This window comes from Aedes aegypti, unplaced genomic scaffold (assembly GCF_002204515.2).
Source record: "Aedes aegypti strain LVP_AGWG unplaced genomic scaffold, AaegL5.0 Primary Assembly AGWG_AaegL5_hic_scaff_1654_PBJ_arrow, whole genome shotgun sequence".
Lineage (NCBI taxonomy): Eukaryota > Metazoa > Arthropoda > Insecta > Diptera > Culicidae > Aedes > Aedes aegypti.
This window is the reverse complement of record NW_018735112.1, coordinates 15,449-43,394: the sequence shown is the minus strand read 5'-3', so window position 1 is coordinate 43,394 and position 27,946 is coordinate 15,449. Positions and strand designations below refer to the sequence as shown.

Genomic DNA, 27,946 nt, shown 5'->3' with positions numbered 1-27,946 from the left:
TTCGAGTTGTCTAGTTTGTAGCAACAAGGGGAGGCGAGCTGGGAAAGCTTCTGCATCCGGAAAAGAGCATAAGAAGAAGGGGAAACATACGGCCGGTACAGAGAATGAAGTCCGCGCTGGAGATGCACATTCAAAAGTGTGTGCAAGCGAAGCATGAAGGGACAACTCGAGTTGTCGGTTGGTTGACGTACCTCCCTCATCAGTGTTGAGAGTATGATCGTTCGGTGGTAGGAGGAAGGTCAAGGGGCTTTAGGAAGTAATCGTTCCCCCAGGGGAACAAACAGTTTTAGGTACACTGAAGGGAAAATTGCTCACACAACTCTTTTAGGGAATGCTCTAGTGGCCCTGAAAAGGGCCGTTTTGTTGAGAATGGCAACTATAATGCAGACCGAATTTAAGCGCGTTCTCCACGGATACGGCGAGCCAGCTGGATGTCCTTGGGCATAATGGTGACACGCTTGGCGTGGATGCGCAAAGGTTGGTATCTTCGAAAAGACCGACCAGATAGGCCTCGCTCGCTTCCTGCAGGGCCATGACAGCCGAGCTCTGGAAGCGCAGATCGGTCTTGAAGTCCTGGGCGATCTCACGAACCAGACGCTGGAATGGCAGCTTGCGGATCAGCAGCTCAGTCGACTTTTGGTAGCGACGGATTTCACGCAGAGCAACGGTTCCTGGCCGATAACGGTGAGGCTTCTTGACACCTCCGGTGGCTGGGGCGCTCTTGCGAGCGGCTTTGGTAGCCAGCTGCTTGCGAGGAGCTTTTCCTCCAGTAGACTTACGAGCAGTCTGCTTGGTACGGGCCATTGTGTTAGATGATGATTAATTTGCTTTCAATCCAAACGGATCAGTTGAAACGCAGCGACAGAATGAGGGTCAAAAAACCAGGCAGTCCTCTTTTATATGCTCATATCGATGCAGGCAACCAATCGGAAGCCACGGAAGAATAGAAAAAGCAAGAGAGGAAAGAAGAACTCAACCCTCGAGTGGGTATAAAAGTGGCCGCTAGTGTTTGGCGCAGCCATCATTCCGAATCGAACTGCCGTTGTGAACGGTTGCGTGTCTTTTTGAGTTGCGAGACAAGTTCGAATTCTCTTCCGTGCGTGTGCGAAGTGCACTCTTTTTTTCGCGATTTCCCGCTCCCGCGACTGCTCTCCGGCGCTAACCTACCTCCTAGGGGTGGCTAGCCAGAAAGCATCTCTGCTAGTCGAAGCAGAGCAACCGCGGCCCATAGCGATGGGTCGCAATCGGAAGCAAAAGGCGGACTCCGCCTCGACCCCCGCCCCGCTGGCCGACAGCGGGCAGACCAGCGCGCCAAAACGAGCCAGGAATGAAGATGCCAACCCGGCGGCATACAGCAGGTTGCTGGCAAATAACAAGTTTGCCTCCCTGCCTGTGGACCAAGCCCCCCCGGGGCGCGAAGGTTCCCCCCCTCTTCACGGCGTCGAAGGAACCTCTCGGCGCTGCGATCCGAGGCTAGCGGCCAACAACATCCGGCCACTGTTCAAGCTGTGCCATACCGGCACTAAGATCATGTGCGCCTCCGGCGCCGATTACGCACAAGGCCGGGCAAGCTGCTGAAGGCAAAAGGGGTGGAATTCTACACCCACGGATGCCCCCAGGTAGCAAGCCGTTCAAAGTACTCGTCCGAGGGCTGCCGGAGTTCACCCCGGAGGCCATCATCGATGAAATGAAGGCGGCTGGACTCAAGGCCGACGAGTGTGTTCCCCATCCGGCGAGCACAAGGAGGACGACACCGGGACCAGCTCTACCTGGCCCATTTGGAGAAGGGGTCTACCACCATGGCGGGCCTGACAAGAGTGAGAGCGCTCTTCCACATCGTGGTGGAATGGGAGCGCTACCGCCCGAAAAAAACGAGACGTGACGCAGTGTGGCAACTGCCTCGCGTTCGGCCACGGGACCAGGGAATGCCATATGAAGCCCCGCTGTGGCAAATGTGCCGGTGCGCACGCCACTTCGACCTGCCAGCCGATGGAGGGCACCGAATCGAAAGTGCGCCAACTGCGGTGCAAACCACGAGGGCAGCAGCCGCAACTGCCCCAAACGTGCGGAGTTTCTGGCAATCCGCCAGCAAGCGTCCGCCAAGAAGCTGGGACGGCAACGCCAGCGCCAACCACCCCCACCGCTGACTGAGGAGCACTTCCGACGCCCCGCTACCAAGTGCCCAATCTGCCACCGCTTCAACCAACCCACCGGCAGGCATCCCGCCAGTCGGCCCCCTCCGTTCAGCAACGCCTCGCGGCCGCCGCCGCTGCTCCATCGGTCCGGAATGCGCCCCCTCCTGGATGGGGGAATCCTGGACCCAGTGCTTCCGGCACTCCTCCTCCCTCCGACGACGACGGCTCCCTGTACACGCCGGAGCAAATGTTGGAATACACAAGGAACCTTTTCCAACGGCTACGAGCCTGCCGTTCCAAGTCGGAACAGATCGACGCCGCCAACTCGGTGGTATTTGCGTTCTTATCCAAATATGGCCCGTGAGGCCACCACCAAGATCCTCAACTGGAACGCTTGCTCCCTCCGGAGCAAAAATCGAGAGTTGTCCGCCTTCCTGGACCAGGAAGGCATCGACATAGCCGTGATAACGGAGACGCACCTCAAGCCGGAAGTTAACATCTTCATCCCCGACTTCCGGCTCGTGCGGCTTGACCGGTGCGGATCCGAAGGTGGAGGCGTTGCGGTTGCTCTGCGGAGGAACGTCAACTGCACCCTGCTGCCGAGCTTTCAACTCCAAATCATCGAGGCCGTAGGTGTTCGGGTGGAAACCTCCATCGGCCCAATCACGATCATCGCGGCGTACTGCCCGAAGCAAACCAACATCAACGACGGAACATCGGCGGCCTTAAAGCAAGACCTCGTCAAACTGACACGGCGGCAGGGGCAGTTCATCCTGGCTGGCGATCTGAACGCAAGGCACGAGACCTGGGGAAACCCCCGGCGAAATAGGAACGGCCTCATCCTACAACAGGACCTGGAGGAAGGCCACTACACCATCCTGAGCCCGGATTCACCCACCCGCCTGAGCCGGTCCGGGGCCCATGCGACCATTGATGTCTTCCTGACCAACATGGCCGACAACATCTCCCAACCGGTCGTTCACCAGGACCTGAGCTCGGACCACTACCCGGTGGTGGCAGAAGTTGGTTCCCTGGTCAACCGGCATCGGGTCACCCGGCGCAACTACCATCGTGTCGACTGGGGCCAATTCCAGCGGTGTGTCGACGCTAACATCCAGTACGAGGCTCCCCTGGCGTCCGCTGAAGACATCGACCGGCACCTGCAGAGCGTCGAAGAGGCCATCTCCGTGGCCCGAGAACAGCATGTACCAGCATCTGGTCAGGTGAGCAACCCCCTTTTTATCGATCGTGTTTACCAAAGATCTCATTCGTTTAAGGAACACCAAACGCAGGCAGTACCAACGCTCTGGTCTGCCTGCGTTGAAAAGCGAAGTCAATCGCATATCCAAAATAATCAAGGCCAGAATGGTGGACCTCAGGAACGATGATTTTTCCAACAAGATCCGCTCTCTCCCAGATTGTGCTAGGCCATTCTGGAAGATGACCAAACTTTTAAAATCCAAACCCAGACCTATTCCACCGTTGATCCCATTAGACAACACCGACTCTAAGGATCGCTTGATAACCCCTGCGGAGAAGGCTGCTGAGATAGGTCGGCATTTCGTCAGCTCCCACAATCTAGGGCTAGACATTCCTAGCCCACACGAAGCTGCTGTTTCCGAACACGCAGCTAACCTACACCAATCTCCCAACGACTTCTCGGAGGAGTTGGAGATCACTGCCGACGAGTTGCTGGCCTATCTCAAAACATCCAAAAAACATGAAGGCCCCAGGTTTCGACAACATCCTGAACTTGGAGCTCAAGCAATTGAGTCTCCAGTTCTACCAACATCTGGCACTGATTTTCAATCAGTGCTCCGACTTAGCTACTTCCCCTCGTCGTGGAAGTCAGCAAAAGTCATCCCCATTAAGAAACCTGGGAAGGATCCTTCCTCCCCCAAAAGCTATCGACCCATCAGCCTTCTCTCAGGGTTATCAAAGCTTTTTGAAAAAGCGATCAACAGACGGCTGCTTTCGGCAGCCGATCAAAACAACATCTTGCTCGAGGAACAGTTTGGCTTTCGACGCGGTCGTTCAACCGTGCACCAACTGACTCGAGTAACCAACATCCTCAGGCGGAACAAGTCCCTTGCCAAATCCTCCGCCATGGCGTTGCTCGATGTTGAAAAAGCATTCGACAACGTCTGGCACGACGGCCTGGTGTACAAGCTGCACCGATACAATCTTCCCACCTATTTGGTGAAAATCATCAAAAACTATCTGTTTAACAGGACGTTCAGGGTTTCCCTCAATGGAGTCAACTCAGACCCCCACAACATCCCCGCAGGTGTTCCACAGGGCAGTATTTTAGGTCCCCTACTATACAACCTGTTCACCTCGGACATGCCTCAGCTCCCTGAAGGCGGCTCACTGTCACTGTTCGCTGACGACACATCAGTCGTCTACAGCGGCAGATTCACGAGAGCACTAACATCTCGACTCCAGAGAGGCCTGAACGTCTTGTCAGATTATTTGAACAGCTGGAAGATCTGTATCAACGCAGCGAAGACCCAGGTCATCCTCTTCCCCTATTCCAAATCCCCCAGACTTGTTCCGGCTGAGGATTGTAAAATCACCCTCGGTGGATCAACGGTGGAATGGTCTGATGCAGCCGACTACCTTGGGCTAACGTTAGACAGCAAGCTTCTCTTCAGACAGCAGGTTGACAAAACGGTCACCAAAAGCAACATCTTGCTCAAAGCATTGTACCCCCTGATCAACCGGAAGTCAACTCTGTCTCTGAAGAATAAGCTTGCTGTTTACAAACAGGTCATTCTTCCAGTAATTGAATATGGCGTTCCAATCTGGGAGAGTTGCGCAAAAACCCACCATCTGAGGCTCCAGAGGACCCAGAATAAGTTCCTCCGGATGATCCTCAACAGCCCTCCGAGAACGAGGACAACCGAGGTTCACCGTCTGGCCGAGATCAAAACATTAGAGGAGCGCTTTGGTGACTCGATCGGTAGATTTAGGGCTCGTTGCCACCAATCGGACCAGCAGGTCATCCGGGACCTCGTTCCCCCCTAGGTTATCAAATTTTATTTTATTGTAGTCTTGTAAATAGTAGCTAGGATAACAAATTTTCTTTTAAAAACCACCAGAGCCCATACGGCCAATATAACAACTAGGGTAAAACCGCAAAAATAACAAAAACATCTATCAAAATCCAACTTTAAGACCAAAGCTGAAGGACCTATCGGTCAACCTCTTGACATGTAAACCAATTACCTTGTAAACCAAAAATTGCAAATAAACATGAATTTAATGAAATGAAAAAAATTGGCGCAGCCATCAGTTCCAGTACTACCGTCGTCGAACACAGAACCAAATTCATCCAAAATGACCGGCCGTGGCAAGGGAGGCAAAGGACTCGGAAAAGGAGGCGCCAAGCGTCATCGCAAGGTTTTGCGTGATAACATCCAGGGTATCACCAAGCCCGCAATCCGTCGTCTGGCTCGTCGTGGAGGAGTCAAGCGTATCTCCGGACTTATCTACGAGGAAACTCGTGGTGTGTTGAAGGTGTTCCTGGAAAACGTCATCCGTGATGCCGTTACCTACACTGAACACGCCAAGCGTAAAACCGTTACCGCTATGGATGTTGTCTACGCTCTGAAGCGTCAGGGACGCACCCTGTACGGTTTCGGAGGTTAAATCGCATTCCAAAGTTTCGCTCTTCAAACGGCCCTTTTCAGGGCCACCAAACACACTCATCAAGGAGTTGATACGACAAATGTTCACACACTAAAAGCAAGGGTAATCTAATGGGACAAGCACTACACGCTTTTGCAGTCCGGCGGTGGCGTGGCTTGGGGAGAAAATTCTCGTCTCCGATTGGAAGACACCATAAAATGCCAATATATATATATACATACATAGTCTAGTCTAGTCAGCACTGTCATTTCCCGGGGTGGCACTACTGTTGTTACTTACTTGTTGTACTTCGGTCGGTTCGAAAACAACAACCGCTATGATGCCACGCCGGTGAAATCCAGTGCGTGCATCTTTCCATACCAATCTCACGTGCATGCATCTCAACTCCGGACTTCAGTGTCAGGTACGGAACGCTCGTCGTACCACTCCCTATTACCTATTACCACTCATCAAATTCCATTAGGATTGCGTTAGGAACTTCTTAGTTTGCCTCGCTCGGTTCCACAATGCGATGGACGAACAAATATTTCATCATGTTCCACACTGTACCTTATGAGAAATGGATGCGGTTGCAATCAATATTTACAAGCACTGGAATTGTGTTCGCGCACCCGAAACGAAACGAAGGGAAAACGAATCACCGAACCGGGTGAGAGACGGGAATTTGAATCCACCGACGGGAAAAAACCGGGAATTTGAGAAGGTCACCGGGAAAATCGTTTTGAACGAACATTTCCAAGCTTCGAATCTACAAACCACAACAAGCATTTATGACTTTGAACAAATCAGTTTCATTGAAATGTATTGAAAGTGGATGATGAAATGTCTACCGTAAAATGGGGTGTTTTCAAGCAACTTCTAGTATGTCAATAATTAAACAAAGGACAGCCCTACTACAGTAAGGACCCGATTTTGTCAGCCCCTCGATGAATTTTAGGCTGACCAAATCGGGTCATTTTATTTTGTTCCCGTTTTTCAAATTTCGACATGGTTACATGGACTTTTAAAGAGGGTACGTGGTAAAACATGACGATACCAATTTTTTGACAAATCTGAAATTGGCTGACAAAATCGGGTCAGTACTGGATTCTCTCGTCGCGTGCCAAACACAATTATGAGGATCCTATGGCAGATTTCTGAGATAATCATGAAAATGTGTGATTTTTGACGTAACTGCAAAACAGGGTTGTAAAGGAATTTGACTTTCGCAAATGAAACCATATTTTGCCAACAACAAAACATAATCTTTTTGATCAATAACTTTGATGCTTTCATTCATTTTCATAAGTTATGCTCAACCTCAATCAGATAATACATCAATATTATCGAACTTGGAACTCCTGCAAACGCAAACCGTTTTCTTTTAACTGCTAAATCTTTCATAGTTATTAATCTGGAAACTGTCAATACTTCGTAAAATTGTCTTGAATTGTTTTTGAGACTTAAATGCAACAGGATCATAACCTATATACCGTTAAGTCACCAGTCACCGTGCGGCCTCCATTCACCGTGCACATATACAAATTCCTACAGAATATTCATACAATTTTCACAAATCATTCTTTGGTCAGCAAAATAAGATAAAACTGATGAAACGAACTAGTTTTTGCCACAAATAATTTTGAAAAACCTAGTTTATGTAGACAAAATCATGTGAATTCTGTTTGATAACGAGATATTGCAACAATCTTAGTAGAAACGCCAAAAAATCACATTTTTTATTTTAACGATAGAGTATGAAATTTTTCAAAATTTCAACAAGTTTTCACTGTGGATATTATTAGTAAGATGTATTTCATCGTATGAGCAATGAGATTTAATGCAAATTAGAATTTTTATTGTGTTTCAGTCGAAACCCAAATGCACGGTGAATGGATCCTTTTCAATATATATGGATCCTATTACCGTGTATAGTGTAAAAGGCATGAAATTATGCGATAATATTAGATTTATTGTTATGTCGTCATTAAACTACTTCATATTTAGAATTTAAGTGAATATGGAATGGTTTGGACAATACAGTCAAACCTCCTATAACGATTTTAATTAAAAAATAATAATTTAGCCAATTTTTAAACTTTGTATAGTTTTTATTGTAAATGAAGATTTGAATACTCTTAAAAATGAATGCGCACACTACTAGCAACATAGTTGCTCCATTAACAACGTTTCTTCAAGATACAAAATCAAATCATGACGAAAACTATACGCACGGTAAATGGTGACACATAGAACGGTACGAGGCGACCTTAACATGACATTTTCAAACATAATTTTTGACTAATTTTTTGTTATGCATCACTAGTTTTAGATTTTTCCCTGAATTATTATATAATTGCCCGCTACGTAGTGGTATTCTAGTACGCTTCAAATTATTTGGAATAGTTTTATATTTTTTTGAAGTGCAAATTTTTCTTAAATGCACGGTGAATGGTAGCTTGACGGTACAGTTAACTCTCCCTAACTCGATATTGAAATTGTCTTGAATTGGTTTTGATACTTGAATGCAACAGGATCATAACCTATATATTTGCATTTGCTTCTTTGAATGATTGTTCTCCTTCGTCTTCGAAAATAGCCCCTATTTGTTTTGCTGGTCTGCTCGATAGGTAGACAGTTTGACAGTTCGATAGGTAGATTTGGTTTCACTCTTCGCGCAACTCGGGTGCCTCTGAGAAAAAAAAAAAAAAAAAAAAAAATCCCATATTTTCAGGGCTAGACATTTTAGTAATATTCAGTAACAAACAAAATAGTCCCCTTAACCTTTACAATGCAGTGTTACTTCACGGAACAAGCCTAAAGTATAATGGAACATATATCGGCATAAATCGAACGAGTTTTGTAACTTGGAAAAAGTAGTAGAAAAGATAATCCCCTAACACCCCGCTAACTTTCAAAAAGAAACTTTTTCCATAAGAAATATTAAAAGGCGAAATCTAGATAACATTTTCAAAAGCTTTTGTCTGCGTTGTGATCTCAATTAAATATACTTATGTTCTGGGTTACTCACATAGTTTTGTTAATATTGTTTCATTGTTTTGTAGTTAAATCTTTTTTGCCAATAAAATTCTTTCAAAAATGGTTTGAATCGTTTTCAATATCTAGACTCCACAATACCTAATATTAATAGATATCCCCGATCACATAATGCAGCTCACAATCCTCCGAACAAAGCAAGCATTTCAGATGACTGATATATCGACTTCCGACGTTTTTGTGACTTTTCAAACTTGATGGAGAAGTTCAATCCCTTAAAACCCCACGAGTCCTTAACACCCCATTTTACGGTACTAACTTCTTAAAAAGGTTTCACTTTTCTCAATAATTAGCAATGTAGTACCAAACAATGTTTGTTTGATTTTTTGAGCTTGGCTCTAACTTTTTGACTCAAGAGTTTGAAAGAAAAGTTTACTAGCCTAAAATAATCTTGCCGAAAGTTTTTGCACTCAAACATATTGGATACAAAAAAAAATCCTAAGTTGTTGAATATTCATACCACAATAAATCCAGATTTCCTTGGGAACAGCATTTTAAGAGTTTCTAATCTCTCATTAGTTAACTAATCGATTACAAATTGAATAGGTAAGGTAGATGCTGCTACATGTGTGGGTTTGTTTTATTTTTTTTAATTCACCCTAGATTTAATTACTTTAGAGAAACATCAATTTAATGAAACACTGATTTATTTTGGCATCTGGAGTTTGGCATCGGCCAAATTATCTGAAACTCGGCAGTAAGACGCACTTGAAGAGCATAATGTTGATAAATAGCAGTCAAGGCCTTCCTTAGTGTAGTGGTAAAGTCGGTGGCTACAAAGCAAACCCATGCTGAAGGTGTCTGGGTTCAACTTCCCAACAAGCCATGTGAGCAAAATGGTCACATAAAAAAATAAAGTGAGAAGCCGGCCAAGAAAAATGAGAAGAAGAAGAGGCATTCGCAAAATCCCATGTGCGAAATAAATCAAAAGAATGAGCACAAAAAATTTTGATAATGAAGACGCGTTCACTCCAACGGAAATGCTCCACGTGTAGTAACAGCGGCGGAAGTAATTTACCGGTTTCAATTTGAGTGTCAGGAGCTCAGGGCCAAATTTTCGAGCCGCAAATTTTTCTCGGTGCACGCAAGCAAATGGCGGCGGTGCTCACTCTCTTTCTCTCGTACCCAAACTGCGATGGGGGGATGTGAGGCGTTCGATTCGCCAATCACGCTTAAAATCAGTTACACTGTATTGATTTGCTCTCATCTTTGGAATAGTGGAACAGCATTGGATTACGAAAATCAAACATACTGAGCAAGGTCGACCCATTGGCCCCGAAAGATTGAGATTTTCAGAAGCCAATCCCTGGGCTTAGTATTTTACTGCCAATTAACTTAATTTGCAACATCCACAAGAGTAATTTGATTATTCCGCAAGGAAAATAGTGGCAGTTCGCTCATACTGGATCAGCTGTCAAGATTACTTTGGTTATTAGCAGCAAACTGTACTTGACCGCTCTACTTGGGATGTCGATACTCAGCCTGCCCAGTAGGTCCGGTACGTACGGACCTGTGAACTAGACTATCGAAATGCATACATTTTGCATTTTGACATACGAACGCTTTATGTTTCGTTTTAGCATCAACTCACATCCAGGCGTCGGTAGGCGCGTGGTGTACGCACAGACCTAACGATCGCAAGGTCCTTGGTTCGATTCCAGGTTGCTGCGAGAAACATTTTTTGTTGCCAATGTTTGGTTTCATAAGGCAAAGCTATGAATTTCAACCCGATTTATTGTGGCGAATTTTCATAAGTGCATCCAATGTATTTCGATAGTCCATTTGCCTGAGTGTATTAAAAACGCACGGGCCTATCGATCGCAAGGTCCTTGGTTCGATTCCAGGTTGCCGCGAAAACATGTTTTGGTTTCACAAGGCAACGCTACGAATCTCAACCCGATTTAAATAAGGCTCCCCCAAAACTACGCGACTTTTTACGGCGACAGCGACACGATTTCGTTGTTGTGTCGCTGCAAGCACTCTTCTATGGAACCATCTTGACTGACACGACGCGAATCGCTGCGAAATCGCGACGTTTTTTTGTCGCTGTCGCCGTAAAAAGTCGCTTAGATCTGGGGGAGCCTTTAAGTCGATAGACTTCTTCAAATCCTTGAATCATTCGAGTGTATCAAAAGCTGTTCCTCTAGTGGAGGTTTGCTTTGGGTACGGATGCACCGCTACAGTGAGTGCCAGCCAGTGCTCGCCTACCTGTCCGGGCTTTACAGTTGCTGGCAGAGAAAGGGGTGCATGATTGGCCAATTTTATTGATTTGCGAAAGGGTTCGGGAAGAATTCGCCATTCAGTGGCAAAGTGCACGTAACTTTTCGGGGGGATTTATTTCCCTCTGGAAATAAATGGAAATGGAATATCATTGACTGTGCAACTCTTTGTTCTAAACTTGGATGGTAGTCCTGAAAAGGACTGATTGGATGTTAGATACTGTTTTACAACAGTACGGTTGCTGTCCCAAATTTACTTCTTGGCAGCGGTCTTCTTCGCGGCAGCTTTCTTGGCTGGGGCAGCCTTCTTCGGTTTTGGGGTCTTGGGCTTCTTGGCGGCGGTCTTGGAAGGTTTGGTGGCCTTCTGCTTCGGAGCAGCAGCCTTCTTCACACCACCGGCCTTTTTGGCAGCCTTGGCACCAGCAGCTTTGGCTTTCTTGGCTGCAGCCGGCTTCTTGGCTTTCTTCTCGCCGGCTGGCTTCTTGGCCTTCTTCTCCCCAGCTGGTTTCTTGGTGGCCTTCTTCTTCTCTCCGGTAGCCTTCTTGGCCTTCTTCTCGCCGGCCTTCTTCGGTTTCTTCTCACTGGCGGCCTTCTTAGCTTCAGCCTTCAGCTTGAACGAACCGGAAGCGCCGGTGCCCTTGGTTTGGACGAACTTGCCCTTCTCGACGCCATTCTTCAAGGCCTTCTTGAGGAATGGGGCAAGCTTGGCGACATCGCATTTGTAGTTGGCGGCGATGTACTTCTTGATGGCCTGCAGGGACGATCCGTTGCGTTCCTTCAAGGTTTTGATGGCAGCAACAACCATGTCGTTGACTGGGGGGTGGGTCGACGGCTTCTTCGGCTTGCCCTGTCCCTTGGGGGCCCTTGGCTTCTTGGTCTTGGCTGGCGAGGCAGCCGGGGCTGCGGCAGCGGCTTCAGTGGCAACTTCAGACATCTCGATAGGTAGCTAGAGTAACACTCACACGATGGCGATAGTAAACGAATGAATGACGGAAATTCTGGCAACAGTGCGGTGTTCGATTTCGTCGTCTGTGTTAGGGATGCAGACATGGTCGTCCACTGGATGACTGTTCGCGAAATATTGTACATATTTTTGGTAACACCTTTTTAAAACGCATTTTTCCGGTAATCGCACTAAGTATTTGCCTGTCTAGTATGTCCGTTTGGTGAGTGCATGAGTCTCGCTAGCAGCCCGTCATCGCCACATCGGGCCGGTTTCGCGAGAAGCACCGCTGAGACATGTCTTTACAGCACCCGTGCGCCATATGGTGTGGCTTTGCTCGATAAAACAATCAATAGTAACTATTGAAACAATACCACCCTGCACGGCGGTGGTGAATTTGGCAACATGAATGGTTGCTCTTTGCGGTGACATGCGGGTATAGCCAGTATGCCGGTGTCTAATGGCCCCTAATGAGCCTCAAACAAAGTCATTCCCAGTGCCGACGAGCGATGTTACGCGTTTGGTTTTAGTAAACTTTGAACAATGTTAATTTGATGTTTTTCATCAAACATACCGAAAACTTGGGCTCGACTATGACGTCAGTCACACAAGTTTGTGCCATTTTGTCCGGAAAACAATGTCACCAAACACTAATCACCTTCCACCTGTGCACTGTTGGTTGGTCGAATGTGTGCAAATTGCTGGCATTGCCTCAGCCATCGGCGGCAACTGCATTGGAAAAGGACAGTGCACGTGCTACTATGGATCTAGCTTATCTGAGAATGTTTTACTTCAAGAAGCAAGCAAGCAAAGCAAGCACCCTCCCTGCGGTGGAATCTGCAAATGAGCTAGTGCGAAATCTGCCCGAATAGGCATCGGTTTTGCTAGCTGCAGTTGCATCGAATGAACATTCCATACAATCTCTTCTGGCGGCAGTAGTACCGGACATGTCGCGCTGAATTCGCGACAAATTGTTCTCGGAAGTCCCTAACATGCCCCACGGCACGTGTTCCCGGTGTAGAAACTGCACCCTACACTCCCCCCGATCGAGATATATTTTTGTGTACAGTGCCCTCAGGGGCTGTTCAACGTGTCTGTCCGTGCTAGTACTGAGCAACACCCGAGCCAGGAAGCCGAATGGCAACCACACAACGTGTCATGTCACCATCATTCGCAAACTTCATAACGCCAACAATGACCATTTGCAACGCGCCCACCACCCATTGTGTATAAGAATGTTTTCCCAATTTCGTTTGACCCGTTACATCTCGAAGACACACCACCCACCCATGAACTATGTGAATGGGCCCCATCAATGGGAACTGATTGATGGCATTATCGAGATTATCCGATCGATACCATTTGCATCAACTGTTGTTCGATAAACGTTATTATGATAGCCTGAACTGCTGGGATGCTCTTACGAGATCGTTTGTAATGGGACGCTAGAAAACATAATGAGCTTCTTTCCAATACGTTGAGAAGAAGAACGAACGAACCACGAAACTTGTCATCATGCCTGCCTAGCTAGCTAGTCCTATGATGTCAAAATTGTCTAAACTACTAACATGCAGCACAACCGATAGCAAAAATGAAGTTGTTAAGGTGCAACATGGCAATCAGCATAAATATTGAACTTTAAACGTTCTGCTAGTGAATGAAGTGTGGTTAAGGTACAACATTTTTTTGCAATCAGCAGAAATGTTGAACGTACGAAGTGGATCTTCTTGTTTTAAATTCAAACGGATGGAAAAACTTAGATCTAGGGTTTTTTTGTGAACAGATTTTTCCCTATACTGCTTAACAATTAAGTTCCTATTATTTATTACGCAGCTGAATGGGGATCCAAATCTCTGCAACTGTAATCGTTATAATTAATCAATACTGAAACTGATAACATCGAATAAATAAAATGAATTGAATAAATTCAAACTGATAAGAGAGGGGGGTGTTGTCACGTATGAAGTCACCGCCGTGACACTACCTCAGTCGGTTCAATAGTGTGATAAAACAGTCTAGTGTCAGATTTTCAAAATCAACTCTTTTTCGGGATTGAAATAGTGGCCCTGAAAAGGGCCTTTTGGTTTGGTGTGATTGAACGCAGTGTCGGTCGTCATTTACTTGGAGCTGGTGTACTTGGTGACGGCCTTGGTGCCTTCCGAAACGGCGTGCTTGGCCAACTCTCCCGGGAGCAGAAGCCGGACGGCGGTTTGGATTTCGCGGGATGTGATCGTCGAACGCTTGTTGTAGTGGGCCAGGCGGGAGGCTTCGGCGGCAATACGCTCAAAGATGTCGTTGACGAAGCTGTTCATGATGCTCATGGCTTTCGACGAAACGCCAGTGTCGGGGTGAACTTGCTTCAACACCTTGTAGATGTAGATGGCGTAGCTTTCCTTCCTGCGCTGCTTCTTCTTCTTCTTATCGCCCTTGACAATGTTCTTCTGGGCCTTGCCGGATTTCTTCGCGGCCTTTCCGCTGGTTTTCGGTGCCATCGTGCTGCTAACGTTGTTTTAGATTCCAAACGAAAACTGAAACTGATGCCCGACCGAACCAGTCGGTTCTCTTTTATACCCGTAGAATGGTGAGCGCTGTTCCGCCCCTTCGCTTCGTTTGCTACTTCATCCATTTCGTTCGCACCATCCTAGTATGAGTGCAGCGCAGGGCTACGCATGTATAAAAGATACCCTCATCCGGTGAAATCACCATCAGTACCGCTTACGTACGCTTCGTGAACGTTTGTTTCTCAAGTCCACTCAAACTCAACCACAAAATGTCTGGCCGCGGCAAAGGAGGCAAAGTTAAGGGAAAGGCAAAGTCCCGTTCCAACCGCGCTGGATTGCAGTTCCCAGTCGGTCGTATTCACCGTCTGCTCCGGAAGGGCAACTATGCCGAGCGTGTCGGTGCCGGCGCTCCAGTCTACTTGGCTGCCGTTATGGAATATCTGGCCGCTGAAGTGCTCGAATTGGCAGGAAACGCTGCCCGTGACAACAAGAAGACCAGAATCATTCCCCGTCATCTGCAGTTGGCCATCCGCAACGACGAAGAATTGAACAAGCTGCTGTCCGGTGTTACCATCGCCCAAGGTGGTGTTCTGCCCAACATTCAGGCTGTCTTGCTGCCGAAGAAAACCGAAAAGAAGGCATAAGTTACACTGCGTGCATCAAACCAAAAACCGTCCTTTTCAGGACGACAATATCCAGTCCACCGCTAGAGAGTTGTTGTTGAAATATTGCAGATTTATCTAATTTAGCCACAGAGAGGATCGATGAAGAGATATCGGCCATATTATGACCATTTCTGAATCAATTCCTAGATTCCGCGGGGGGAAACGTTTGGGCTTCTTAAATGTTCTGTTCGGGATACCTCGAACTTTCGATTTTTGGAGTTCAATTTGCCGAAACAGAAACATAAAACATTGAAACAGCCAGCCCTGCGTGAGCTGTTCCTGAAGAGAGAGGAGGGTAAACTGTTCATCCAGTTCCTGCCCCATTTTCTACTATCTACTGCTTGACAATAGAAGAGTTGATGAAGCAGGTAGTATTTAAAAAAACTTATATTATTTATTCGAGGAAAGGCTATATCAGGAGCTCCTAATATTAAAGGAATCAATCAATTTCCAAACCCCACAATTATCAATTATAACTATCATAGGGGTGTGTTTCAAAGTAAACAAGCCAAAGATTACGTTTCAATCATACGGTCAAACTTTCAATGTTGGATGTTCGAGTTGTCTAGTTTGTAGCAACAAGGGGAGGCGAGCTGGGAAAGCTTCTGCATCCGGAAAAGAGCATAAGAAGAAGGGGAAACATACGGCCGGTACCAGAGAATGAAGTCCGCGCTGGAGATGCACATTCAAAAGTGTGTGCAAAGCGAAGCATGAAGGGACAACTCGAGTTGTCGGTTGGTTGACGTACCTCCCTCATCAGTGTTGAGAGTATGATCGTTCGGTGGTAGGAGGAAGGTCAAGGGGCTTTAGGAAGTAATCGTTCCCCCAGGGGAACAAACAGTTTTAGGTACACTGAAGGGAAAATTGCTCACACAACTCTTTTAGGGAATGCTCTAGTGGCCCTGAAAAGGGCCGTTTTGTTGAGAATGGCAACTATAATGCAGACCGAATTTAAGCGCGTTCTCCACGGATACGGCGAGCCAGCTGGATGTCCTTGGGCATAATGGTGACACGCTTGGCGTGGATGGCGCAAAGGTTGGTATCTTCGAAAAGACCGACCAGATAGGCCTCGCTCGCTTCCTGCAGGGCCATGACAGCCGAGCTCTGGAAGCGCAGATCGGTCTTGAAGTCCTGGGCGATCTCACGAACCAGACGCTGGAATGGCAGCTTGCGGATCAGCAGCTCAGTCGACTTTTGGTAGCGACGGATTTCACGCAGAGCAACGGTTCCTGGCCGATAACGGTGAGGCTTCTTGACACCTCCGGTGGCTGGGGCGCTCTTGCGAGCGGCTTTGGTAGCCAGCTGCTTGCGAGGAGCTTTTCCTCCAGTAGACTTACGAGCAGTCTGCTTGGTACGGGCCATTGTGTTAGATGATGATTAATTTGCTTTCAATCCAAACGGATCAGTTGAAACGCAGCGACAGAATGAGGGTCAAAAAACCAGGCAGTCCTCTTTTATATGCTCATATCGATGCAGGCAACCAATCGGAAGCCACGGAAGAATAGAAAAAGCAAGAGAGGAAAGAAGAACTCAACCCTCGAGTGGGTATAAAAGTGGCCGCTAGTGTTTGGCGCAGCCAGATTCCGAATCGAACTGCCGTTGTGAACGGTTGCGTGTCTTTTTGAGTTGCGAGACACTGGTCTATTAAGTCCCAATTCAAAGTAGGAGAAGCCACCAGCAAAGCACAAGCACTATTTATCGATTTAGCGAGAACAAGCTACGTAAACTTTAAGCATGTTTTCACTGATGGATCGGTAGACGAAGAGGAACGAGTCGGGCTGGGCATATACTGCAACGGAGAGGAGCGGTGTGCCCGTCTGCCGACGGGTTGCACGATTTTTTCGGCAGAAGCGAAGGCGTTACAGCTTGCTGTTCAGTCCGTTGAACCTGGAGAGAATGCTGTCATCTTCACGGACTCCGCGAGCTGTGTGGCAGCGATCGAAGCGAACACCACCAAACATCCGTGGATTAGAGCAGTGCAGATTGAAATGGAGAAGAAGAACGCGGTGATTTGCTGGATCCCTGGACACGTAGGAATTGATGGGAATGAGAAAGCGGATGCATTAGCGAATAGTGGAAGAAGAGAAGAAGTGCGGGATCGACAGGTACCGGCCGTCGATCGAAATAGTTGGAGCAAGAAGATTCTGGAGTATGTGTGGGAAGGGGCCTGGCACCGAGAACGATCAGTGAAATTAAGAAGAGTGAAACCATCAACTGCTGCATGGAGGGACCGAAAGACTCGTAGTGAACAAGTGGTGCTAACCCGATTGCGTATCGGGCACACGAAAATAACCCATGGGTGGTTGATGGAAAAAGGGGAGGTGCCGAAGTGTCAGCATTGCGGCACAATAATTACAGTGGAGCATTTGCTCATTGAATGCAGGGCATTCGAAAAAGTGCGTAAGGAGATAGGACTCGAAAACAGTTTGGGGGAAATATTATGTTACGGACAAGAGAGGGAAGGGAAAGTGATCAAGTTTTTGAAAGAGTTGAAGCTTTTCAATCAAATTTAAAAAACTATGGGAAACGTTGAATCAAAAATGTAATGGACAACAATGTAAAAACAATGGAAAAAAGGTGAAAGAAGTAAATAAATCTGTTGATGAAAAAGAACTGTGAAAACAATCAAAAGTGTGAAAAGGGAAAAAACATCAAATGCATGCGAAACTGTCAATCGTCGAAAATATGAATGCGATTCTAACAATAAAACTGTTTTACACTCCGTAGATGACCGAGAGGCGAATGACCGCTTTTGCGGTTAAAGCCTCGTTAAACCAAACAACCAACCTTGGCGCAGCCATCAGTTCCAGTACTACCGTCGTCGAACACAGAACCAAATTCATCCAAAATGACCGGCCGTGGCAAGGGAGGCAAAGGACTCGGAAAAGGAGGCGCCAAGCGTCATCGCAAGGTTTTGCGTGATAACATCCAGGGTATCACCAAGCCCGCAATCCGTCGTCTGGCTCGTCGTGGAGGAGTCAAGCGTATCTCCGGACTTATCTACGAGGAAACTCGTGGTGTGTTGAAGGTGTTCCTGGAAAACGTCATCCGTGATGCCGTTACCTACACTGAACACGCCAAGCGTAAAACCGTTACCGCTATGGATGTTGTCTACGCTCTGAAGCGTCAGGGACGCACCCTGTACGGTTTCGGAGGTTAAATCGCATTCCAAAGTTTCGCTCTTCAAACGGCCCTTTTCAGGGCCACCAAACACACTCATCAAGGAGTTGATACGACAAATGTTCACACACTAAAAGCAAGGGTAATCTAATGGGACAAGCACTACACGCTTTTGCAGTCCGGCGGTGGCGTGGCTTGGGGAGAAAATTCTCGTCTCCGATTGGAAGACACCATAAAATGCCAATATATATATATACATACATAGTCTAGTCTAGTCAGCACTGTCATTTCCCGGGGTGGCACTACTGTTGTTACTTACTTGTTGTACTTCGGTCGGTTCGAAAACAACAACCGCTATGATGCCACGCCGGTGAAATCCAGTGCGTGCATCTTTCCATACCAATCTCACGTGCATGCATCTCAACTCCGGACTTCAGTGTCAGGTACGGAACGCTCGTCGTACCACTCCCTATTACCTATTACCACTCATCAAATTCCATTAGGATTGCGTTAGGAACTTCTTAGTTTGCCTCGCTCGGTTCCACAATGCGATGGACGAACAAATATTTCATCATGTTCCACACTGTACCTTATGAGAAATGGATGCGGTTGCAATCAATATTTACAAGCACTGGAATTGTGTTCGCGCACCCGAAACGAAACGAAGGGAAAACGAATCACCGAACCGGGTGAGAGACGGGAATTTGAATCCACCGACGGGAAAAAACCGGGAATTTGAGAAGGTCACCGGGAAAATCGTTTTGAACGAACATTTCCAAGCTTCGAATCTACAAACCACAACAAGCATTTATGACTTTGAACAAATCAGTTTCATTGAAATGTATTGAAAGTGGATGATGAAATGTCTACCGTAAAATGGGGTGTTTTCAAGCAACTTCTAGTATGTCAATAATTAAACAAAGGACAGCCCTACTACAGTAAGGACCCGATTTTGTCAGCCCCTCGATGAATTTTAGGCTGACCAAATCGGGTCATTTTATTTTGTTCCCGTTTTTCAAATTTCGACATGGTTACATGGACTTTTAAAGAGGGTACGTGGTAAAACATGACGATACCAATTTTTTGACAAATCTGAAATTGGCTGACAAAATCGGGTCAGTACTGGATTCTCTCGTCGCGTGCCAAACACAATTATGAGGATCCTATGGCAGATTTCTGAGATAATCATGAAAATGTGTGATTTTTGACGTAACTGCAAAACAGGGTTGTAAAGGAATTTGACTTTCGCAAATGAAACCATATTTTGCCAACAACAAAACATAATCTTTTTGATCAATAACTTTGATGCTTTCATTCATTTTCATAAGTTATGCTCAACCTCAATCAGATAATACATCAATATTATCGAACTTGGAACTCCTGCAAACGCAAACCGTTTTCTTTTAACTGCTAAATCTTTCATAGTTATTAATCTGGAAACTGTCAATACTTCGTAAAATTGTCTTGAATTGTTTTTGAGACTTAAATGCAACAGGATCATAACCTATATACCGTTAAGTCACCAGTCACCGTGCGGCCTCCATTCACCGTGCACATATACAAATTCCTACAGAATATTCATACAATTTTCACAAATCATTCTTTGGTCAGCAAAATAAGATAAAACTGATGAAACGAACTAGTTTTTGCCACAAATAATTTTGAAAAACCTAGTTTATGTAGACAAAATCATGTGAATTCTGTTTGATAACGAGATATTGCAACAATCTTAGTAGAAACGCCAAAAAATCACATTTTTTATTTTAACGATAGAGTATGAAATTTTTCAAAATTTCAACAAGTTTTCACTGTGGATATTATTAGTAAGATGTATTTCATCGTATGAGCAATGAGATTTAATGCAAATTAGAATTTTTATTGTGTTTCAGTCGAAACCCAAATGCACGGTGAATGGATCCTTTTCAATATATATGGATCCTATTACCGTGTATAGTGTAAAAGGCATGAAATTATGCGATAATATTAGATTTATTGTTATGTCGTCATTAAACTACTTCATATTTAGAATTTAAGTGAATATGGAATGGTTTGGACAATACAGTCAAACCTCCTATAACGATTTTAATTAAAAAATAATAATTTAGCCAATTTTTAAACTTTGTATAGTTTTTATTGTAAATGAAGATTTGAATACTCTTAAAAATGAATGCGCACACTACTAGCAACATAGTTGCTCCATTAACAACGTTTCTTCAAGATACAAAATCAAATCATGACGAAAACTATACGCACGGTAAATGGTGACACATAGAACGGTACGAGGCGACCTTAACATGACATTTTCAAACATAATTTTTGACTAATTTTTTGTTATGCATCACTAGTTTTAGATTTTTCCCTGAATTATTATATAATTGCCCGCTACGTAGTGGTATTCTAGTACGCTTCAAATTATTTGGAATAGTTTTATATTTTTTTGAAGTGCAAATTTTTCTTAAATGCACGGTGAATGGTAGCTTGACGGTACAGTTAACTCTCCCTAACTCGATATTGAAATTGTCTTGAATTGGTTTTGATACTTGAATGCAACAGGATCATAACCTATATATTTGCATTTGCTTCTTTGAATGATTGTTCTCCTTCGTCTTCGAAAATAGCCCCTATTTGTTTTGCTGGTCTGCTCGATAGGTAGACAGTTTGACAGTTCGATAGGTAGATTTGGTTTCACTCTTCGCGCAACTCGGGTGCCTCTGAGAAAAAAAAAAAAAAAAAAAAAAAATCCCATATTTTCAGGGCTAGACATTTTAGTAATATTCAGTAACAAACAAAATAGTCCCCTTAACCTTTACAATGCAGTGTTACTTCACGGAACAAGCCTAAAGTATAATGGAACATATATCGGCATAAATCGAACGAGTTTTGTAACTTGGAAAAAGTAGTAGAAAAGATAATCCCCTAACACCCCGCTAACTTTCAAAAAGAAACTTTTTCCATAAGAAATATTAAAAGGCGAAATCTAGATAACATTTTCAAAAGCTTTTGTCTGCGTTGTGATCTCAATTAAATATACTTATGTTCTGGGTTACTCACATAGTTTTGTTAATATTGTTTCATTGTTTTGTAGTTAAATCTTTTTTGCCAATAAAATTCTTTCAAAAATGGTTTGAATCGTTTTCAATATCTAGACTCCACAATACCTAATATTAATAGATATCCCCGATCACATAATGCAGCTCACAATCCTCCGAACAAAGCAAGCATTTCAGATGACTGATATATCGACTTCCGACGTTTTTGTGACTTTTCAAACTTGATGGAGAAGTTCAATCCCTTAAAACCCCACGAGTCCTTAACACCCCATTTTACGGTACTAACTTCTTAAAAAGGTTTCACTTTTCTCAATAATTAGCAATGTAGTACCAAACAATGTTTGTTTGATTTTTTGAGCTTGGCTCTAACTTTTTGACTCAAGAGTTTGAAAGAAAAGTTTACTAGCCTAAAATAATCTTGCCGAAAGTTTTTGCACTCAAACATATTGGATACAAAAAAAAATCCTAAGTTGTTGAATATTCATACCACAATAAATCCAGATTTCCTTGGGAACAGCATTTTAAGAGTTTCTAATCTCTCATTAGTTAACTAATCGATTACAAATTGAATAGGTAAGGTAGATGCTGCTACATGTGTGGGTTTGTTTTATTTTTTTTAATTCACCCTAGATTTAATTACTTTAGAGAAACATCAATTTAATGAAACACTGATTTATTTTGGCATCTGGAGTTTGGCATCGGCCAAATTATCTGAAACTCGGCAGTAAGACGCACTTGAAGAGCATAATGTTGATAAATAGCAGTCAAGGCCTTCCTTAGTGTAGTGGTAAAGTCGGTGGCTACAAAGCAAACCCATGCTGAAGGTGTCTGGGTTCAACTTCCCAACAAGCCATGTGAGCAAAATGGTCACATAAAAAAATAAAGTGAGAAGCCGGCCAAGAAAAATGAGAAGAAGAAGAGGCATTCGCAAAATCCCATGTGCGAAATAAATCAAAAGAATGAGCACAAAAAATTTTGATAATGAAGACGCGTTCACTCCAACGGAAATGCTCCACGTGTAGTAACAGCGGCGGAAGTAATTTACCGGTTTCAATTTGAGTGTCAGGAGCTCAGGGCCAAATTTTCGAGCCGCAAATTTTTCTCGGTGCACGCAAGCAAATGGCGGCGGTGCTCACTCTCTTTCTCTCGTACCCAAACTGCGATGGGGGATGTGAGGCGTTCGATTCGCCAATCACGCTTAAAATCAGTTACACTGTATTGATTTGCTCTCATCTTTGGAATAGTGGAACAGCATTGGATTACGAAAATCAAACATACTGAGCAAGGTCGACCCATTGGCCCCGAAAGATTGAGATTTTCAGAAGCCAATCCCTGGGCTTAGTATTTTACTGCCAATTAACTTAATTTGCAACATCCACAAGAGTAATTTGATTATTCCGCAAGGAAAATAGTGGCAGTTCGCTCATACTGGATCAGCTGTCAAGATTACTTTGGTTATTAGCAGCAAACTGTACTTGACCGCTCTACTTGGGATGTCGATACTCAGCCTGCCCAGTAGGTCCGGTACGTACGGACCTGTGAACTAGACTATCGAAATGCATACATTTTGCATTTTGACATACGAACGCTTTATGTTTCGTTTTAGCATCAACTCACATCCAGGCGTCGGTAGGCGCGTGGTGTACGCACAGACCTAACGATCGCAAGGTCCTTGGTTCGATTCCAGGTTGCTGCGAGAAACATTTTTTGTTGCCAATGTTTGGTTTCATAAGGCAAAGCTATGAATTTCAACCCGATTTATTGTGGCGAATTTTCATAAGTGCATCCAATGTATTTCGATAGTCCATTTGCCTGAGTGTATTAAAAACGCACGGGCCTATCGATCGCAAGGTCCTTGGTTCGATTCCAGGTTGCCGCGAAAACATGTTTTGGTTTCACAAGGCAACGCTACGAATCTCAACCCGATTTAAATAAGGCTCCCCCAAAACTACGCGACTTTTTACGGCGACAGCGACACGATTTCGTTGTTGTGTCGCTGCAAGCACTCTTCTATGGAACCATCTTGACTGACACGACGCGAATCGCTGCGAAATCGCGACGTTTTTTTGTCGCTGTCGCCGTAAAAAGTCGCTTAGATCTGGGGGAGCCTTTAAGTCGATAGACTTCTTCAAATCCTTGAATCATTCGAGTGTATCAAAAGCTGTTCCTCTAGTGGAGGTTTGCTTTGGGTACGGATGCACCGCTACAGTGAGTGCCAGCCAGTGCTCGCCTACCTGTCCGGGCTTTACAGTTGCTGGCAGAGAAAGGGGTGCATGATTGGCCAATTTTATTGATTTGCGAAAGGGTTCGGGAAGAATTCGCCATTCAGTGGCAAAGTGCACGTAACTTTTCGGGGGGATTTATTTCCCTCTGGAAATAAATGGAAATGGAATATCATTGACTGTGCAACTCTTTGTTCTAAACTTGGATGGTAGTCCTGAAAAGGACTGATTGGATGTTAGATACTGTTTTACAACAGTACGGTTGCTGTCCCAAATTTACTTCTTGGCAGCGGTCTTCTTCGCGGCAGCTTTCTTGGCTGGGGCAGCCTTCTTCGGTTTTGGGGTCTTGGGCTTCTTGGCGGCGGTCTTGGAAGGTTTGGTGGCCTTCTGCTTCGGAGCAGCAGCCTTCTTCACACCACCGGCCTTTTTGGCAGCCTTGGCACCAGCAGCTTTGGCTTTCTTGGCTGCAGCCGGCTTCTTGGCTTTCTTCTCGCCGGCTGGCTTCTTGGCCTTCTTCTCCCCAGCTGGTTTCTTGGTGGCCTTCTTCTTCTCTCCGGTAGCCTTCTTGGCCTTCTTCTCGCCGGCCTTCTTCGGTTTCTTCTCACTGGCGGCCTTCTTAGCTTCAGCCTTCAGCTTGAACGAACCGGAAGCGCCGGTGCCCTTGGTTTGGACGAACTTGCCCTTCTCGACGCCATTCTTCAAGGCCTTCTTGAGGAATGGGGCAAGCTTGGCGACATCGCATTTGTAGTTGGCGGCGATGTACTTCTTGATGGCCTGCAGGGACGATCCGTTGCGTTCCTTCAAGGTTTTGATGGCAGCAACAACCATGTCGTTGACTGGGGGTGGGTCGACGGCTTCTTCGGCTTGCCCTGTCCCTTGGGGGCCCTTGGCTTCTTGGTCTTGGCTGGCGAGGCAGCCGGGGCTGCGGCAGCGGCTTCAGTGGCAACTTCAGACATCTCGATAGGTAGCTAGAGTAACACTCACACGATGGCGATAGTAAACGAATGAATGACGGAAATTCTGGCAACAGTGCGGTGTTCGATTTCGTCGTCTGTGTTAGGGATGCAGACATGGTCGTCCACTGGATGACTGTTCGCGAAATATTGTACATATTTTTGGTAACACCTTTTTAAAACGCATTTTTCCGGTAATCGCACTAAGTATTTGCCTGTCTAGTATGTCCGTTTGGTGAGTGCATGAGTCTCGCTAGCAGCCCGTCATCGCCACATCGGGCCGGTTTCGCGAGAAGCACCGCTGAGACATGTCTTTACAGCACCCGTGCGCCATATGGTGTGGCTTTGCTCGATAAAACAATCAATAGTAACTATTGAAACAATACCACCCTGCACGGCGGTGGTGAATTTGGCAACATGAATGGTTGCTCTTTGCGGTGACATGCGGGTATAGCCAGTATGCCGGTGTCTAATGGCCCCTAATGAGCCTCAAACAAAGTCATTCCCAGTGCCGACGAGCGATGTTACGCGTTTGGTTTTAGTAAACTTTGAACAATGTTAATTTGATGTTTTTCATCAAACATACCGAAAACTTGGGCTCGACTATGACGTCAGTCACACAAGTTTGTGCCATTTTGTCCGGAAAACAATGTCACCAAACACTAATCACCTTCCACCTGTGCACTGTTGGTTGGTCGAATGTGTGCAAATTGCTGGCATTGCCTCAGCCATCGGCGGCAACTGCATTGGAAAAGGACAGTGCACGTGCTACTATGGATCTAGCTTATCTGAGAATGTTTTACTTCAAGAAGCAAGCAAGCAAAGCAAGCACCCTCCCTGCGGTGGAATCTGCAAATGAGCTAGTGCGAAATCTGCCCGAATAGGCATCGGTTTTGCTAGCTGCAGTTGCATCGAATGAACATTCCATACAATCTCTTCTGGCGGCAGTAGTACCGGACATGTCGCGCTGAATTCGCGACAAATTGTTCTCGGAAGTCCCTAACATGCCCCACGGCACGTGTTCCCGGTGTAGAAACTGCACCCTACACTCCCCCCGATCGAGATATATTTTTGTGTACAGTGCCCTCAGGGGCTGTTCAACGTGTCTGTCCGTGCTAGTACTGAGCAACACCCGAGCCAGGAAGCCGAATGGCAACCACACAACGTGTCATGTCACCATCATTCGCAAACTTCATAACGCCAACAATGACCATTTGCAACGCGCCCACCACCCATTGTGTATAAGAATGTTTTCCCAATTTCGTTTGACCCGTTACATCTCGAAGACACACCACCCACCCATGAACTATGTGAATGGGCCCCATCAATGGGAACTGATTGATGGCATTATCGAGATTATCCGATCGATACCATTTGCATCAACTGTTGTTCGATAAACGTTATTATGATAGCCTGAACTGCTGGGATGCTCTTACGAGATCGTTTGTAATGGGACGCTAGAAAACATAATGAGCTTCTTTCCAATACGTTGAGAAGAAGAACGAACGAACCACGAAACTTGTCATCATGCCTGCCTAGCTAGCTAGTCCTATGATGTCAAAATTGTCTAAACTACTAACATGCAGCACAACCGATAGCAAAAATGAAGTTGTTAAGGTGCAACATGGCAATCAGCATAAATATTGAACTTTAAACGTTCTGCTAGTGAATGAAGTGTGGTTAAGGTACAACATTTTTTTGCAATCAGCAGAAATGTTGAACGTACGAAGTGGATCTTCTTGTTTTAAATTCAAACGGATGGAAAAACTTAGATCTAGGGTTTTTTTGTGAACAGATTTTTCCCTATACTGCTTAACAATTAAGTTCCTATTATTTATTACGCAGCTGAATGGGGATCCAAATCTCTGCAACTGTAATCGTTATAATTAATCAATACTGAAACTGATAACATCGAATAAATAAAATGAATTGAATAAATTCAAACTGATAAGAGAGGGGGGTGTTGTCACGTATGAAGTCACCGCCGTGACACTACCTCAGTCGGTTCAATAGTGTGATAAAACAGTCTAGTGTCAGATTTTCAAAATCAACTCTTTTTCGGGATTGAAATAGTGGCCCTGAAAAGGGCCTTTTGGTTTGGTGTGATTGAACGCAGTGTCGGTCGTCATTTACTTGGAGCTGGTGTACTTGGTGACGGCCTTGGTGCCTTCCGAAACGGCGTGCTTGGCCAACTCTCCCGGGAGCAGAAGCCGGACGGCGGTTTGGATTTCGCGGGATGTGATCGTCGAACGCTTGTTGTAGTGGGCCAGGCGGGAGGCTTCGGCGGCAATACGCTCAAAGATGTCGTTGACGAAGCTGTTCATGATGCTCATGGCTTTCGACGAAACGCCAGTGTCGGGGTGAACTTGCTTCAACACCTTGTAGATGTAGATGGCGTAGCTTTCCTTCCTGCGCTGCTTCTTCTTCTTCTTATCGCCCTTGACAATGTTCTTCTGGGCCTTGCCGGATTTCTTCGCGGCCTTTCCGCTGGTTTTCGGTGCCATCGTGCTGCTAACGTTGTTTTAGATTCCAAACGAAAACTGAAACTGATGCCCGACCGAACCAGTCGGTTCTCTTTTATACCCGTAGAATGGTGAGCGCTGTTCCGCCCCTTCGCTTCGTTTGCTACTTCATCCATTTCGTTCGCACCATCCTAGTATGAGTGCAGCGCAGGGCTACGCATGTATAAAAGATACCCTCATCCGGTGAAATCACCATCAGTACCGCTTACGTACGCTTCGTGAACGTTTGTTTCTCAAGTCCACTCAAACTCAACCACAAAATGTCTGGCCGCGGCAAAAGGAGGCAAAGTCCCGTTCCAACCGCGCTGGATTGCAGTTCCCAGTCGGTCGTATTCACCGTCTGCTCCGGAAGGGCAACTATGCCGAGCGTGTCGGTGCCGGCGCTCCAGTCTACTTGGCTGCCGTTATGGAATATCTGGCCGCTGAAGTGCTCGAATTGGCAGGAAACGCTGCCCGTGACAACAAGAAGACCAGAATCATTCCCCGTCATCTGCAGTTGGCCATCCGCAACGACGAAGAATTGAACAAGCTGCTGTCCGGTGTTACCATCGCCCAAGGTGGTGTTCTGCCCAACATTCAGGCTGTCTTGCTGCCGAAGAAAACCGAAAAGAAGGCATAAGTTACACTGCGTGCATCAAACCAAAAACCGTCCTTTTCAGGACGACAATATCCAGTCCACCGCTAGAGAGTTGTTGTTGAAATATTGCAGATTTATCTAATTTAGCCACAGAGAGGATCGATGAAGAGATATCGGCCATATTATGACCATTTCTGAATCAATTCCTAGATTCCGCGGGGGGAAACGTTTGGGCTTCTTAAATGTTCTGTTCGGGATACCTCGAACTTTCGATTTTTGGAGTTCAATTTGCCGAAACAGAAACATAAAACATTGAAACAGCCAGCCCTGCGTGAGCTGTTCCTGAAGAGAG

At 45.7% G+C, this 27,946-nt stretch overlaps 8 protein-coding genes and 1 pseudogene across 9 annotated transcripts; 3 read left to right on the top strand and 6 right to left on the bottom strand.

The window, feature by feature from the left end:
- Positions 1-339: 339 nt before the first annotated feature.
- LOC110680601 lies at positions 340-1,001 on the bottom strand (annotated as a pseudogene).
- A 4,422-nt stretch (positions 1,002-5,423) lies between these two features.
- On the top strand, positions 5,424-5,833 carry LOC110680614 (histone H4). Its single transcript, XM_021856414.1, has one exon. The coding sequence runs from the start codon at positions 5,475-5,477 to the stop codon at positions 5,784-5,786; it is 312 nt and encodes a 103-aa protein (XP_021712106.1). The 5' UTR covers positions 5,424-5,474; the 3' UTR covers positions 5,787-5,833.
- A 5,400-nt stretch (positions 5,834-11,233) lies between these two features.
- On the bottom strand, positions 11,234-12,704 carry LOC110680606 (histone H1-like). Its single transcript, XM_021856405.1, has one exon. It carries the CDS (start codon positions 11,973-11,975, stop codon positions 11,295-11,297), a length of 681 nt encoding a protein of 226 aa, XP_021712097.1. The 5' UTR covers positions 11,976-12,704; the 3' UTR covers positions 11,234-11,294.
- Positions 12,705-14,049: 1,345 nt separating this feature from the next.
- Positions 14,050-14,577, bottom strand: LOC110680612 (histone H2B). The gene has a single exon (XM_021856412.1). The coding sequence runs from the start codon at positions 14,474-14,476 to the stop codon at positions 14,102-14,104; it is 375 nt and encodes a 124-aa protein (XP_021712104.1). The 5' UTR covers positions 14,477-14,577; the 3' UTR covers positions 14,050-14,101.
- A 93-nt stretch (positions 14,578-14,670) lies between these two features.
- On the top strand, positions 14,671-27,684 carry LOC110680610 (histone H2A). Of its 2 annotated transcripts, XM_021856410.1 has the most exons (2): positions 14,671-14,793; positions 27,301-27,684. In XM_021856410.1, the coding sequence occupies exons 1-2, from the start codon at positions 14,755-14,757 to the stop codon at positions 27,634-27,636; spliced, it is 375 nt and encodes a 124-aa protein (XP_021712102.1). In that variant the 5' UTR covers positions 14,671-14,754; the 3' UTR covers positions 27,637-27,684. The 2 variants fall into 2 exon arrangements, with proteins under 2 accessions (XP_021712102.1, XP_021712101.1); XM_021856409.1 differs by lacking the exon at positions 27,301-27,684 and having other exon boundaries at positions 14,675-15,177.
- Positions 16,047-16,707, bottom strand: LOC110680609 (histone H3). Its single transcript, XM_021856408.1, has one exon. It carries the CDS (start codon positions 16,510-16,512, stop codon positions 16,102-16,104), a length of 411 nt encoding a protein of 136 aa, XP_021712100.1. The 5' UTR covers positions 16,513-16,707; the 3' UTR covers positions 16,047-16,101.
- On the top strand, positions 17,937-18,357 carry LOC110680613 (histone H4). Its single transcript, XM_021856413.1, has one exon. The coding sequence runs from the start codon at positions 17,999-18,001 to the stop codon at positions 18,308-18,310; it is 312 nt and encodes a 103-aa protein (XP_021712105.1). The 5' UTR covers positions 17,937-17,998; the 3' UTR covers positions 18,311-18,357.
- LOC110680607 (histone H1B-like) lies at positions 23,758-25,228 on the bottom strand. The gene has a single exon (XM_021856406.1). The coding sequence runs from the start codon at positions 24,368-24,370 to the stop codon at positions 23,819-23,821; it is 552 nt and encodes a 183-aa protein (XP_021712098.1). The 5' UTR covers positions 24,371-25,228; the 3' UTR covers positions 23,758-23,818.
- On the bottom strand, positions 26,573-27,102 carry LOC110680611 (histone H2B). The gene has a single exon (XM_021856411.1). It carries the CDS (start codon positions 26,997-26,999, stop codon positions 26,625-26,627), a length of 375 nt encoding a protein of 124 aa, XP_021712103.1. The 5' UTR covers positions 27,000-27,102; the 3' UTR covers positions 26,573-26,624.
- Positions 27,685-27,946: the final 262 nt, after the last annotated feature.

Bases quoted from the DNA above. Each gene is read 5' to 3' on its own strand.
- LOC110680606 (XM_021856405.1), bottom strand. From the start codon at position 11,975: ATGTCTGAAGTTGCCACTGAAGCCGCTGCCGCAGCCCCGGCTGCCTCG.
- LOC110680613 (XM_021856413.1), top strand. From the start codon at position 17,999: ATGACCGGCCGTGGCAAGGGAGGCAAAGGACTCGGAAAAGGAGGCGCC.
- LOC110680614 (XM_021856414.1), top strand. From the start codon at position 5,475: ATGACCGGCCGTGGCAAGGGAGGCAAAGGACTCGGAAAAGGAGGCGCC.
- LOC110680611 (XM_021856411.1), bottom strand. From the start codon at position 26,999: ATGGCACCGAAAACCAGCGGAAAGGCCGCGAAGAAATCCGGCAAGGCC.
- LOC110680612 (XM_021856412.1), bottom strand. From the start codon at position 14,476: ATGGCACCGAAAACCAGCGGAAAGGCCGCGAAGAAATCCGGCAAGGCC.
- LOC110680609 (XM_021856408.1), bottom strand. From the start codon at position 16,512: ATGGCCCGTACCAAGCAGACTGCTCGTAAGTCTACTGGAGGAAAAGCT.
- LOC110680610 (XM_021856410.1), top strand. From the start codon at position 14,755: ATGTCTGGCCGCGGCAAAGGAGGCAAAGTTAAGGGAAAG. The intron at 14,794-27,300 runs GCAAAGTCCCGT...CGGCAAAAGGAG, and splicing joins GAGGCAAAGTTAAGGGAAAG to GCAAAGTCCCGTTCCAACCG.
- LOC110680607 (XM_021856406.1), bottom strand. From the start codon at position 24,370: ATGGTTGTTGCTGCCATCAAAACCTTGAAGGAACGCAACGGATCGTCC.